The sequence below is a fragment of the Juglans microcarpa x Juglans regia genome, chromosome 1D, assembly GCF_004785595.1.
Source record: "Juglans microcarpa x Juglans regia isolate MS1-56 chromosome 1D, Jm3101_v1.0, whole genome shotgun sequence".
NCBI lineage: Eukaryota > Viridiplantae > Streptophyta > Magnoliopsida > Fagales > Juglandaceae > Juglans > Juglans microcarpa x Juglans regia.
Window position 1 is genome coordinate 47,908,681 of NC_054594.1, and position 14,982 is coordinate 47,923,662.

A 14,982-nucleotide genomic window follows, 5' to 3' on the forward strand; every position below is an offset into this window, starting at 1 on the left:
TATATTTACAATATTTAATTGCGTTCTACATTGCGTCCTAACTAAACTATTCTTAGATTCACACCTTCTTTGTCAGAATTAAAGATTCTAAAAATACTCAAACGCTTTGAAAGAGAGATCCAATTAAATAAAATTCAAAGATGAAATTGAGATCCCAGCAGTACATGCATGATTAACATCCTCTTACGTACCATATGTAATATGTACCCCTCATCACGAACAGTTTTTATTTCATTTTTTTCCAACAATCATAAACTTAAAAAATTAACCAATTATAACTATTACTGAAAAAGACAAATATTTTAGTCACAAAAATATTTTACAAAATTAAACTCACAACTGACGTGACTTATAAATGTAATCTGTTAAATTATAAATTTATTTTTATTAATTTATCACACGAAGTCACAATTTACGAATTTATTTTTATGAATTTATTTTATAATTATAGCACTTCTCATTAAAAAAATAAAACCCCCAACCCTATACACTGACATGGCCAAATTATTGTTGGATGGTATATGGAGTCCGACATTTAAGTAGATCGACAATAACTTTTAGAGCTCGTTTGGAGAATAAGATTTGATGAAAATTTTGTGAATACTAGTAAGATAGTTTATGAATAATAGTGAGATAGTTTAAGTTGAGTATTTTTTGAATTTTGAAGAATTAGAGAAGAAAAGTTGAATAAAAAATATTATAAAGTTAAAATATTGTTATAATATAATTTTATTATATTATTATTGTTTGAAGATTTGAAAAAAATGAATTATTTTTAATTTTTTGTTTGAAAGTTTGGAATAATTGTAATGATTAATTTGAAAAAGTTATAATGATTAGTTTAAAAATTTTGTATTTAAATTATATTTGGGAATGAGATGGTATGAGATGAGATAAGAATTTTAGAATGAGCTATTTCCAAACAAACCTTAATGTATTTGTCCTCCCTTTATTAGAGATATTCAAAAATTGAATAGTATCTTAACCTTGTTTGTATATAACAAAAAGAATTGTTACATATATAATGAGATTATACAAATTAATGTGATTTTATGAGATCGGTTAGATTTATTTTATAATAAAAATAATTTTATAATCTGATGTATTATATTAAATTACATTAGTTTGTAAATTTATTGTTGTGTAATTTTTTATGTCTAAAGTATTTTTCAATAAAAATAGAAGAAGAAGAAGTAGATGCAAATGGAAAAACAGAATACGTAAATAAACTCCAAAAAAAAGGCATATCAGGATATACCTATACCCTACAAAATTATATCCTATCCATTTTTTCTTATCCCCAAGAAAAATTGTAAGAAATCTCGTAACGTTTCGTACCGCCCGCGAGCCCTCCACGTGGCGGAGCCTATCCTCTGGAATAATAAATAACAAAGGGTTGAGAACTAGTCTAAAAAAATGAGTGGAGATTGTTCCAAAAAAAAAAAACAGAGAGAGAGAGAGAGAGAGAGAGAGTGGAGATGGGGGAGGGGTTTTACATCAATGACATGTTACCGGCTGGTCCGGTTGTGTGGCCCAGAAGCTATAGGATAATGCGGGTACAATTTATTTAAAGGGGTTTAAGCCACTGTTATGCGTGGTTTTTCTATATGGGGTTTTTCTGAGGTAGAAAAACAAAAAACAAAAAAAGAAAGAAAGGAAATTTTAGAGAGAGAGAGAGAGAGAGAGAAACAGAGAGATTCCAAGTGTTCTCATTTGAATTTGCATAGATCTTCTTGCATTTGCGGCAAATCTCTGATCTTGATATTTTCTTCGTCTTCGGAATTGTGTTTTTTCCATCAAAACTGTTCTCGATGGAAACTCTGGTCTTTGAACGTAATTTAGATGGATTCTAAACCGAAGATCTTTTTCCAAGAGGTGAGTTAATTGGTGTTATATGGATTTTTTGATGTTATATACGTTGAATTCGGGGTCTTTTTGTTGTGATCGCGTAGTTTCGGGTTTCCATGGGATGTATTTTGTTGAATTTCGCGGAAACTCTGTTGTATCTTTGCTTAATGTGATGAATTTGTTTGTGGGAGATTAGATTCGATAGTAAATTTGAAATTATAAGCAATTTGGTAAGGAATTGTTTCGGATTCGAAGTTAGGTGGGGATCGGATCAGATCGTGAAAGTTTTGTCCTGTTTGGTGGTGTTGAATTGGAATTCCGCGTTTTACAGAATCTTTATTGTCTGAGAGAATTCCCTTTGATACGTTTTGGCTGATAATGCGTTGTTGTAAAGCAAACAGAGGTTGAAAATGGTAATTGGCTAGTTTAATGTCGACTTTACTCTTTTAATATGATGCACCTAGACGCGGGTATTAAATTTATAACGTTTTCCTTGATTTGGAATTCGTATGTCGTGCAATTCGCAACCCTGGAATTTGTTTCCTGGATTTCGATTTTATAAGATTCGTGTCATTTTTAATTCATTGCTATATTAGGCAACCGACGTGAATTTGGAATTGGGGTCCCTTTTTTTCCTGATGAAAGGATGGTCCTTTTTTTTTTTTTTCCTGATAAAAGGATGGTCCGGTTTTAAGCATTGAAATTTTTGTTTTTTGTTTTTTTTTATACAGGGGTGGGGGTTGGAACCTAGTTCTCCTATTTAGACATCAGGTCTTATGCCATGTGATCCAAAGGACCTTGGCAGATTGGAATTTTTGTTAAACTGTCAGAGATCCGTTTTGGTCTCTAGTTTCGGTTTTAGGATCTGAAAATTGATTTGACAATTACTGCATATGGATCTATTATGGGTTCATGTGGTTGCTAAGAAACTACTGAGATTCAAATCTCTCTCTCGCACGCACACATTGCAGCAAAATTACTGGTAACCCTAATTTTACTGATTTAAGTTAATTGTTTGCCTTTTTTTTTTTTTTTTTTTTTTTGGGGGGGGGGGGGGGGGGCCTGACTGCTTTAGGTAGTAAAAAATGTTTCGCTATTTTAGTGCTTGTGAGCAAGCATTCAATCTCAGTATGGTTATCTTGTCGTGGTTATTGGTAGGATTCCAGGATTTGACTCTTTTTAATATTTTTCCTAGAACTAATTAACGAGAATTCCATAATAATGGGTCTTATTTTTATGATTTGATGGCAGTGAGAGGGATCTGAGTGGTGATGCTTCGTTTTGTTTGATGAATTCTTGTTGCCATGTATGTCTAAGATATGGTGTTTAAGAAGAGGCTAGATCATGGATTTAATGGCTTCCGGGTCCCCGCTATACCTAGAGCTCCCAGATCTGTTAGAGTAAGTATTTTTCGCAATTATTATTTCTCTGGTGTTTCCGGTATTATATGAAGCTGAATTCTGGTTCTAACTCTACAAATCTTGGTTATTGGTTTCAGAGGAGGGGTCTGTGTAAGAAAGTTGAGGATAGTCAAATCTGTGCATTTGAATTACTGGCTTCTATAGCTGGCAAGTTATTGCAGGAAAGTGAAAGTTCTGCTTCTAGTAATGCGTCTGAAGGAAATGATCAACCTGCCAGTGGCAAAGGTGCCGTTAAACAGGAACAACAAGATGAGGGCAAATCATACAAGGCAGGGTGGATCTGTCAGGGAAGTTGCGGAGAAGGTTCTTTTGCCTCTGAGATGGCATCGCAAAACAACAGTCACAAGTGCATCCTGAAGGAAATTTCACATGCTGATAGTGATGAGGTTTTGGAACGCAATTCCATTGTTAATAATTCTGATTGCTCACAGAAAGTCAGCATCAATGTGACCGACTTTGGAAAGATCTCTAGTAAAGTAGAGGGAGGCTCCACACATTTTGGGGAGTCTTTTGACGGTAATGTAAATGAAATTGAAAGACTGAATGAGTTTGGGGGTTTAAAACTGAAGGTGCTACTAATACATGTAGTTCAAAGGATTCAATGGAATTGTTTCTGAAATCTCCCACAGTGATAAAATCTGACAGCAATGTTGAATTGCCATTGTGCCAGGACTTGGCACCTGATACTTGTTTTTCCAGATATAGGAATGATGTTAAGTTAGGTAGTAGAGATGATGATGAAAATTTTTCCAGGTGCTTTAAACCTAGCACCAAGGCAAAGGCTTTTAGGTCTCCACCACGTGTTGCAAACCGAAGAATAAGGAAACTACTTACTTCCAGATACTGGAAAGCAGCTCCAAAATTGAAGGATTGTGAACTTTCTAGAACTGGTAAGCAGCTCATAAATCGTCTGACCATAGTATGCCTCATATACATACATACATATATATCTTATGCTTGTGTTTTAAGCATATTTGGTCATTACTTCTAGTTCCCATTAATGAAATTCATGATTTCTACATTTGTAGATGGATTAAAACAGTTTTATCGCAAGAGGAAACCCTGTTGCAACCGTCAGCGTGATGTGCTCTTTAAGAGGAGGAAAATGTTTGACCAAAGTTCGGTAGTGATTTCTGATGGTGGGTTCAGTTGTGAAAGTGTTTCTAATTCGCCGGAGAAATGCATGACTGAAGATAAGAACGACGCAGCTACAATTTTGAATGGAGGTCTTTTTCTGCCTTATTAATCAGTCTTTCCTAGTGCTGTTGTGATTTGGGTCTTTGTGGTTTTCAATTCTGGCACTTAATAATGTAGTTATTTTGTGCAGCAAATGGGGTATCATCTTCAGTTCTTGGTCATCAAGCTCCCTTCCATTCCAAGGGTTCTCATGGTACTAGAGTGTGTGATGTACATTCACTCTTTTCATTTTATTTCTTCTTGCATCCAAGAGGTTCTTATGTGTTTATGTTTCTCTGTGCAGTGAAGTTTAGCATCAAGTCCTTCAGGGTGCCAGAGCTTTTTATTGATGTCCCAGAAACTACCACTGTTGGTTCATTGAAGGTATAAAAAAGTTGGGACTTTCTTTTCTTTTGGCACTAATATTCTATTTAACAGGAAAAATAGAGAAGTATATTGTCGAGGCTGCACACTACAATGACCACAATACTACACTTACTTTTTTTAAGACTCTTCTTCAATCTTGCTTCCTCCCACAACTAAATTAATGAGGTTATATGTTAAAGTCCCCTTGAAAACAATTTCATAAATGGTTTGCAGATCTATCATTTTTATTTTTTAATATTCCCTTGTAGTCTCCATGACTCTTTTCTTATTGATGGGGATAATTGCTTGTCTGTTGCAGCAGGAATATGTTGTCTTTGGTTTGCTGTTGCCAAGTGATTTCTTTGCTTTCTGCATAAATTATGGCATTCTTTGACCTTTTTGTAGAGGACTGTTATGGAGGCAGTAACTGCTGTACTTGGAGGTGGATTACGTGTTGGGGTTCTTCTTCAAGGGAAGAAGGTTAGGGATGATAACAGAACACTAATGCAGACGGGAATTTCTCATAAAGACAATATGGATTCTCTGGGTTTCACATTGGAGCCCAGTACTGTGCAAATTCCTCCACCTTTGTGCTCTAGCGATCTTCCTCTTCTGATACCGTGTGACCCTTCTCAACTTTTAACCAGGTAATTCAAATGTTCTTTACATTTTATAAAACCCACGTGGTCATCAATTCTGCTTTTCTCTTGCTTAATTTCCATTTTTTTTCTTATTTATAACTCCCCCCTCTTAAGGTCCATTTAACTCGAACCTGCAGTACAAAGCACCCCTTTAGGGACCGCTGATTGTTGTAATGGTAAAAGTCTTCAACTGCCAAGAATTGACCCTTCATATGAACATACCAAAGGATATACCAATCTGTATATCTTATATGCATTTGAGTGGGTTAAACATTCCAGATAAATTAGAATTTGCATGCGTTTATCATTTTGTAGATTGAAAAGGACCAGGAAATTTATTTTGTTTTTATTAGTTCTCAAGTTGTGATAGAGCAGTTTCCAATAATTGTCTTTTCATTGATATTTTGATAATGAAATCAGCTTAAGCTGTGGTAATTTTAAATGCATCGAGATTTCTGGCTGGTTTCGACTCTTATCAAATTGAGAAACATTGTTTTTCTAATAATGCATTTTGAGGGTTTTTTTTTTTTTTTTTTTTTTTTTCCCTGTAGCTAATATTATATTGCTGTGTTTCCAGATCCCCAGGAAATCCTGCTGTAGAGATCTCTGATCCGTTAACCGACCCTCCTCCACCGACCAATTTGGGAAACCATGTTGAGAGTAACGACAATACAGTTTCCTCCCATATTGACACGACTGACAAAACAGAGCCGGATTCCAAAGCTCTAGTTGCTCTTCCAGCAATAAGCATGGAGGCACTGGCTGTGGTTCCCTTGAATGAAAAAACAAGGCATTCTGAAATCGTACAGCGTCGAACGAGGAGACCATTCTCTGTATCGGAAGTAGAAGCATTGGTGCATGCAGTCGAGGAACTTGGAACTGGGAGGTGTGGTGTGGTGTTTTTTAACCACTTATTGGCTCTGCTACAAGAATTCTTTTAATTTTTCAGAAAGAAACTCTACGTATTTAATGGGTTTTACGTTCTGCAGGTGGCGTGATGTTAAATTGCGTTCTTTTGAGAATGCAGACCATCGAACTTATGTGGACTTAAAGGTATGATTTGTGGGGTTATTGTACGTGTATTAATAGAATAAGATTTTAAGGGGTCCTCGCTATAGATGGAACAAATTCATAAGTGAAATGCTATTTGCCAAACTCTGTTTGATGTCATTGAAAAATGTGGCCATCACCGAGTTGTTGGGGATGTAATATCCTTTCATTATTTCGTCTGTCTTCTGCATTAATTGCTAGTTTTAGATTGTGAATGTAAGTTTATGATGTTTGTATGTCTTTTCTGATATCAAACTTGCACGTATGTATTTAACTCTCTCAAGTTCCAAGTTTTCAAGTTTTTTATTTCCTCAATTCCCTATTACTAGCTCCCAACTGTTGGTATATAATGTGTTTTTGCGGTTTCGAGCAGGACAAGTGGAAAACATTGGTTCATACAGCAAGAATCTCGCCACAACAAAGAAGGGGTGAGCCTGTCCCCCAAGAGCTCTTGGACCGAGTTTTGGCTGCCCATGCATACTGGTCTCAACATCCAGTTAAGCAACATGGAAAGCATCAGGCTGGAACCCTGAAGATCATGGAGACCCCAGCTGCTGATGGAAATGGAGTTGAAGGTATCTAATTGTTATGATGTAAAAAGAAAAGAAATGTTGACAGGAGATCATCAGGAAACGAAAATTGTACAAATTATTCAATTTCATGTAATATTCCCACACTCACTCAATTCATTGCCGGCATCCCCTTTGTGGAGTCATTGGCATTTGTAAATGGTTTGATGGAATAAGGTTACACATTCTAACAGACGTTACAAATGTTGTTTAGTTCAATTCATTCAATTTGATGAATGTAATATGTGGAAAAGTTTAGAGAACAGAGCTGAAAGAGTGTAGTAATTCTAATTAGCTTCTTTCACTCTTTCATGTATATTGATGGTCCGAGATCTTGGTAGAAGACATTGAAGCAATGTTCATCATTTATTGGAATTGATCCTTTGCTATCCATGTGATGTAGGAGCAAATTTATTGTTAGTTTTATACCGAAATTCAAACTTCCTTTCATTCAAAGATGGCTGCATGATTTATTTCGTGTGCTTTACATGATCTCGGGAAGTGGCAAACAGGATGGTGGTAGCGTTACGTAACAGGCTCATTGGCACATGGACAAGCATACTCGAACATGAAATTTATGATTTCTCTCCTTGAGACCAACCTGTCCAAATCTATAATTCCAATGACATGCCCGAAATTTGAAAGAAAGCACGAATTCCTTGTACTACTAGAACAATCCCTCCTACTAAGGCTGTAAATGAACTAGTCTGTTCGATAGTCTATTTGATTAAATTCGAATCGAACTCGACTCATAAAAAAAAAAATCATTGTTTGTGAAAGCAGATATCCGCTCGAATTGTAAATAATATATATCCGACAAAACTCGACTCAACTCGCTTAAAGTTCGTTAAGGCTTGCTCGTTTATGCTCGAGTCAATTTGTTAGCTCGACTCGATTAAAATTCATTTATATATTGATAAATATATACACACACCTATGTATATATACACGCGCACACACACACATATATGAAGTAACTAATAATATAAGCATACCACTTTTATAATTAAATATATAATATGTAATGTAATTACTTATGTTTATATAGTGAATATACTTCATAAGTATATTTTATAATTTGTATAATAATTATTCAATAAAATTTAATAATTTCATATACTAGTATGTGGGAACCATATATGAAATAGATATATGCCATCATTTTAAATGTATGTATTAATAATATATGTAGGTATATAATATATTGTTATTTTTTATAAATATCAACTAGTTAGATATTAATTATTTATAAATTTTTTAAAATTTTATAATTCAATAGAGGTTTTACTTGTTAGTTGTATAAATTCAATATTAGATTTTTTATTTATTTAATTTATTAATTATTAAATTTTATTCAAAAAATAAAAAAATAAACAATTTGAGATCGAGCTCGGCTCAACTCGAACTTGAGCTCATCCTTGAACTTATTTGTGGGATGAGCTCGAGTTCGAGTTGAGAGTTTAACTTATCAAGTCAAGCTTAAACAAAGAATAAAAAAAATCTCAAACTCGAACTCGAGTATTTTGAGGAACCGGCTCGGCTCGACTCGATTACAATCCTACCTCCCGCTACCACTTATGATTAGTTGGGCCAAAAGAGAGTAGCCCATAAACTTATGATTGGTTTCTATTCATCCATTTTCTCATCATCCCATGGTGTGGCATTAGATGATAGGTTCTAATATAAAAAATAATCTCGTATCATCTAATACCACATCATGGGATGATGGAAGGATGATGAGAATTGAAATGATGAGTAGCATTACTCCTTAATATTGATTGTATAGTTTCTATTGTTGTGGCCCATCTCAAAACGAAATATGCAACCAATAATTGGATAGAAGAGGTATCTTCTAGCCAATTATTAGGCTCTCCAGAGAAGTGATATTCGCTAGTTTTTACGCATTTGCTCATATGTTGTTCATTGTTCCTTCTCAAAGATTTTAGAAGTGCAGTGTTGCAATTTTCTTTTTACAGTGCCCCTTGAAGAATCAAACACAATATTAAAGAATGAGTGAGGTTTACTATTAAAAAAATAAGTTTTTTTACATAAATCTCAAGTTTATCCACTTTATTAGTGTACGTACGATACTTGCATATTTTAAAACTGTACATATCATTTATCTTTTAGTAGAATAGAGTTTGGGTTGACCCTTGAAGTAAATTAATTTTGTCATGGACCTTAGTTTTCGAATAATATATATATGACTATAATATATAAAATTGTGTTAATCAAATCATGTTATATATTTGCGAAAATGTAATGCTTTATATATTAAATAAGAGTTTTACTATGTACAAGTAAGTTTGCATACCAATCTGCGTACTAATGTTGTTGCTTTCATATTTTAAATTCAAATTAGCATTGTTTTCAATAAAATCTACATTCTGACCAATCATATTGAATTGATGCGTATATTAGTACGTAGAATCGCTTACAATTAGATTTTTTCATCAAATAATTTAAACACATCATATTGAGTGAGTGAGTTATGAGTAATGAGAGGGAGTGTTAAGAGTGAGATATTTTTGGAAGAATTAAGTTTTTAATTTTTTGAGAAAAATAATATTGTAGTATTATTTGAGAGTGTTTATACTATACAGCAATCATATTTAATTTTTAATATTTAAATTTTAAAATTTATATTTCAAATCATTATTATAAAAATGTTAAAATAAAATTATTTTCAAACATGTGGTACCCTGATGCTGACCTTAAACTCTCGTCCATGCCCGTGACCGTCGGAGTAAACTAGTGTTGACTCTGTATATACAACACATGCAAAACGCATGGCCAGCTGCATGTAAGGTGGAACGAGGAACAAAGAGAGAGCTTTAAAATCAGGTTGCGTAATCGAGAATCTTGGGTAATACCGTAAAATGGTAACACGGCAAACTGAAATTTGTCGGCGTCGATGACTTGTAAGCTGATTTTGAAGTCAAAGTGTGAATAAGGGCAGTTGACAGGTCAGTCACAGGGGTTGGCGCAGCCGGGTGTAATTATAACATATCTAGATCAAGTTGAAAGTTAAAATTGAAATGACGTCTATGACCAACAATCACCCTTCTACGACGAACAAACACTTCTTGTACTTTTGTCTGGTTATTCATAATACATGGGATAATATGAAAAAGTTAGGGAACGGCCCGGCTAAATTAGCCCCGCGGCGCACCGAGATGACGTCCCATGTTTTTACTTTCTTTTGACAGTGTAAAACTTGTTTTTTTTTTCTTTTTTTTTTTCGAATTTTTAAATAAATAAAAAATCAAAGAGCAAGTTTAAAAGAGTGAGATGAGAATTTTTTATTTTATTTAAAAGTTTAAAATATCATATTTTAATATTATTATTGCGTTAGAATTTGAAAAAATTAAATTAAAATTTGAAAAAGTTAAATTATTTATTATATTTTATATAAGGATTTGAAAAAAGTGTAATGATGAGATGAGATGAGATGAGAATTTTATGTCTCATCCCACTCTCCAAACTCGCCTTTAAGAATAAAAAAACTTTATTCATTTTAGTGTAAAAAAACTTGTTCATTTTAGTGTAATTCTCTGCCTTTAAAATGACTTTTATTTTGATGTAATTCTCTTACTTTTTATGGTACAATTAAACTTGGATAATGAATAAAATTTGGATAATGCTAGAGTGACTATCAAATATGTACATATGTACAAATGAGTTTTTGTTTTATTTTATTATTTTTATTTAATGATTTTTTAAACATGCTTAACTATTAAGAAAAAAATAAAAAAAATATAAACTTACTAATAGTCACTTTCTTAATTATTAAAAAAAAATAAAACAATAAAAAATAAGTATCCTGATCTTAACTATTCGTTTAGATGCATTAATTTTTTTTTTTTGTGACTTTTTGTTCTATGAACTGTTGGCCTGATCTTAATCAAATTGTTAACTATCAAAAAATAATAATATTTACCATCAACAAATCTTGTATCATATACAATGTGATTAGAGTTGGATTTAAATGAACGTAGCAAAGGTTTTCCAAAGAACCTAACTAAAATTAAATTAATATATTTTTTAACTTAACTAAAATGAAAGTACCTTCTTCACGAGACAGAATTGTTGCGTTCAGGATGGGAGAAAATTCTTTATGACGTCTACTTATGGCATTAGCTTCCTCACACCAAACTGAAAGAGAGAAAATCGGAAGAAGAGTAGAAAATTTGACTTAAATATAGAGTTTTTTAATTTTAAAGGTATTTTAATTTTTTTATTTAAAAAATTAATTAAAAGAATGAAATGAGTGCAACTGTCATAAAAAATAAAAAATAAACAAAAGATATGTCAACTTACTGTGCGCCGCGGGGCTGATTAACTGGGGCCGTTCCGTAGCAACTCTCGGATAATATTGACAACAAAACTTGATATACATATTACATACGATCTTTTTCGTACCTCTTTACACATTACCGTTTTAAATAATACGTAAATCATTACTCATATTATCACTGGGCCCATATTCACCATGTTGACCTCTGGTTCGGTCCCTCGAGTTATCATCAGGCTATACATTCATTGCATTCAAATCTCCTCTTCCTCTTCCTCTTCCTCCTCCTCTTCTTCTTCAAAAACCTTTTATAACTCATGTATTTTTTTTTCCGTTCACTAGCCAAAAGTGGGTTAGAGCTTCGCCGAACCTGTTCTACTGTTGATTTCCTTGTTTTCTTTAATTTTCCATCCATAACATTGAAATATGTCGATATACTATCTTTCGGCATCCTTCAACTGACATGTGTCCCATCACCAGATTCTCCAACCGCCGATCTACAGAAGGTAGAAGAAAACAGTTCAAAAGCATAGCACGTATGTCTCACGTGTGGCTTATGCTGCGCGTGCGACTCAAGCATCACCACGCCTTGGAGAGCCTGATGTCGCCACACGCGGCTCTCTTGGGACCATCGGCTTTGAATCTTTTAAGTCCGACCTATACTTTCATTTCTAGTGTGGTGCATGAGCTACACTCGTTGCCACAACCAATGACAGTCTTTCACTGGCGATTCAATACAGTTTTCGGTTATTACTATCATATGTTTCCACTTTTTCTAACCAATGATCAAGTTAACGTGATAGTGAAAGTTTCATTCAACCAATCCAGACCAACAAAATGCAGCACACAACTCTCACCTGCGGCTTCTAGCCGTAGTTTTATAGTCTATTTATCTGACTATGTAAAAATCATTTCAAGCAGCTCCCCTTGCAGAAAATAGGTGGGAGCCCAATTTTTTTGCTCCAGATCCCTCTTTTCTTATTTCTCTTGTGTTGTATTTGTTGGTTTTGAAAGGATTATAGGGGGCTCACACCCTATCAAACTTTATATCATATAATCTTTTATTTCATCTAAAATATGCTTGCTTAGAAAAAAAAAAGTCTCGATCTTTTGTGTTTGACATTATTTCAAACCTTCTAACCAAACAAATTGAGCGAAATCAAATTATATTTACATTGTCAAAGGCAGAGGAGATAAGTAACTAACTAGTTGATTTGGAGTTGGACACACGTTGGCCAGCTCTCAATCACACGTTGGGGAGGGATGCTTTCTTCCTCTTTTTTAACATTGGTGTGATAATATAACGGGAAAAGAGTCTATGCATGGATCAAATAAAGAAAATAAATGTACAAAAAAGGAAAAGCCAAAAAATTGAAATAAAGCACATATAATAAAAAGTACTAACATGACATAATTTAATTTGAAAAATAAATTTTAAAATATAAATCTTACAAATCAAATCTCATTATTTAAGTGATGTAAATGATTTGTTCTATACATCGATTTGAGAATAAAATAACCCTAAAAAATAACGTAGCTATGGAAGGTTGGCCCACTCATTATTGACTAAAAAAATGTATTGATGCATCAAACACATCAATATTACTCATTTTGTCATATTTTTATAATTATAATAAATCTCACCATATGATTTAAATAGCTAAATAGAGGTTGATTGGCTTTGTGAGGTTGGCATCCCATTTGCGTAACTTTGGTAATTTTATATGTACTTTCAAGTTGTGCTTTCCCCATTACGGAGACTTCCTATTTAAATGTTGAGTTAAGTTAAGATGAGTTTAGTTTTTTATAAATAGTAATGAGTTGAGATGATGGAGTGAGTTTATGGGATCTACCTAAGATGAATTTAGATGTGTTTAGATGTTAAGATGAGTTTATATATATTTATGAGAAGTTGAAAAAGTTTATAGGTCTTATGTGTAAATATGTGTTGAATTAAAAAAGGTTGTGGGTTCTATTTGTAAAAATGTTTTGAGTTGAGTGATATTTAGGAATTTAGAAGTTGGGTGTTTCATCGTGTTTGGATGTTAGACTCAATTTAAAATTAGATTGAATCGAGTTGATTTTAGTATATTCCTCTCTGTGTACCCAATCTATGATCTCTCTCTCTCTCTACCTCTCTCTCTCTCTCTCTAATTCTAGAATAATTGAAATTACTTTTGCTTACGTTGTGAGAGGCTCTTAAAGAGATCCAGATCAATCTCATCTCCATCTGCAGATCTTTTTTTTTTTTTTTCATCTAAGGTATCGGCATACTGCAGCCTCACCAGCTGTAATTGCAGCGTCTACATTTCGTATGCGAATTGCTGTTTCCTCCCTTGCAATGTCCACATTCCAGCTCCATTTCTTCCCTTATTGTGTAACAAATATTTCTTTTGTGCTTATTTTAAATAATATAGTTGAGTATCCTTCATCTGTTTGACATACATGTACCAAATTTTTCTCAGAAAACCTACAATGTGGATGTGAGATTTTGATTCTTTGTGGAGTGCAATTTTGATTCTTTATTGGCAGGAAATTTTACCGAGTAGCAGGGAGAGGTTTGAGCTTTAGAGGGAGGGGTTTGAGTTTCTAGTAGGGTCTGGTTTTCATTTAGTCCCAAATTCTAGTGAGAAAAAAATCAAAACAAGATTGGAAATGGACGGGCACTACAAGTTTGGGGGGGAGAGGATAGGAAAAAGAGTAGAGCTGATTCAATAAGGTATGATCAACTGTAAGACAAATAAATTTCATGTGTTGAGTCCCTATTGGCTGGTGTAAAAATGGTAATAACTCCCGATCGGTTCTGAATTTTTCTCTTCTATCACATAGGATAATGCCAAGCAAAGTATAGAGAATGAAATGAGGTTTAGATACTGGGTTGGTATGAAATGAGCTGAAATAAAAGTTGAAAGTTGAATAAAATATTATTAAAATATTATTTTTTAATATTATTATTATTTTTGAATTTAAAAAAGTTGAATTATTTATTATATTTATCTAAAAATTTGATAAAATTGTAATGATTAAATGAAATGAGATAGCATGAAATGCTTGTGGTATCTAAACCTAGCTTGACTGTTATGTGGAAGGAACTCCATTTGCATTATTTGCAAATAGAAGTGAGCAATCAAACATATATTTGGATCAAATCGAATTCACATCATTGCTTTTTATTCAGCAAGATAATTTTATAGGATGATAATAGCATTTGTATTGAACTAAACAAAGTTAAAATCTAATTAAAGTTTGGCTTGTGAGTTCAAAATACATCAAGTATCAAATTAGTTAAATCTACAGCTATTTTCTTGTTCGTTATTTGGGCTGGCCTAATATGGCCAGTGGAACTGACTATGTATTTTTACTATTATTTTATTACAAATATTTTTAGCATTGAAGTTCTTTTTCTCTTTGTTCTCCCTCTTTTTGTTCTTCTATTTTTTATTTATTTATTTGTCTATTATTCTGCAAGTATTTAAAGACTAGACTCAATAAGCTTGGCCTTTTTTGGCTACGTTTGAATGTTGAACTGAATTGAGTTGAGTTGAGTTGAGATGATAAAATATTGTTATAATATTATTTTTTAATATTATTATTATTTTAAGATTTGAAAAAGTTGA

General features: G+C 33.1%; 1 protein-coding gene across 1 annotated transcript; it reads left to right on the top strand.

Moving 5' to 3' along the window:
* The first annotated feature begins 1,593 nt into the window (after positions 1 to 1,593).
* LOC121265357 (telomere repeat-binding protein 4) lies at positions 1,594 to 7,264 on the top strand. The gene is given in 11 exon segments (XM_041168955.1): positions 1,594 to 1,875; positions 3,100 to 3,248; positions 3,347 to 3,842; positions 3,845 to 4,159; positions 4,298 to 4,495; positions 4,597 to 4,659; positions 4,750 to 4,829; positions 5,217 to 5,458; positions 6,030 to 6,338; positions 6,442 to 6,505; positions 6,876 to 7,264. Coding segments are annotated over 10 exon segments (2,058 nt in total). The 5' UTR covers positions 1,594 to 1,875; positions 3,100 to 3,167; the 3' UTR covers positions 7,086 to 7,264.
* Positions 7,265 to 14,982: the final 7,718 nt, after the last annotated feature.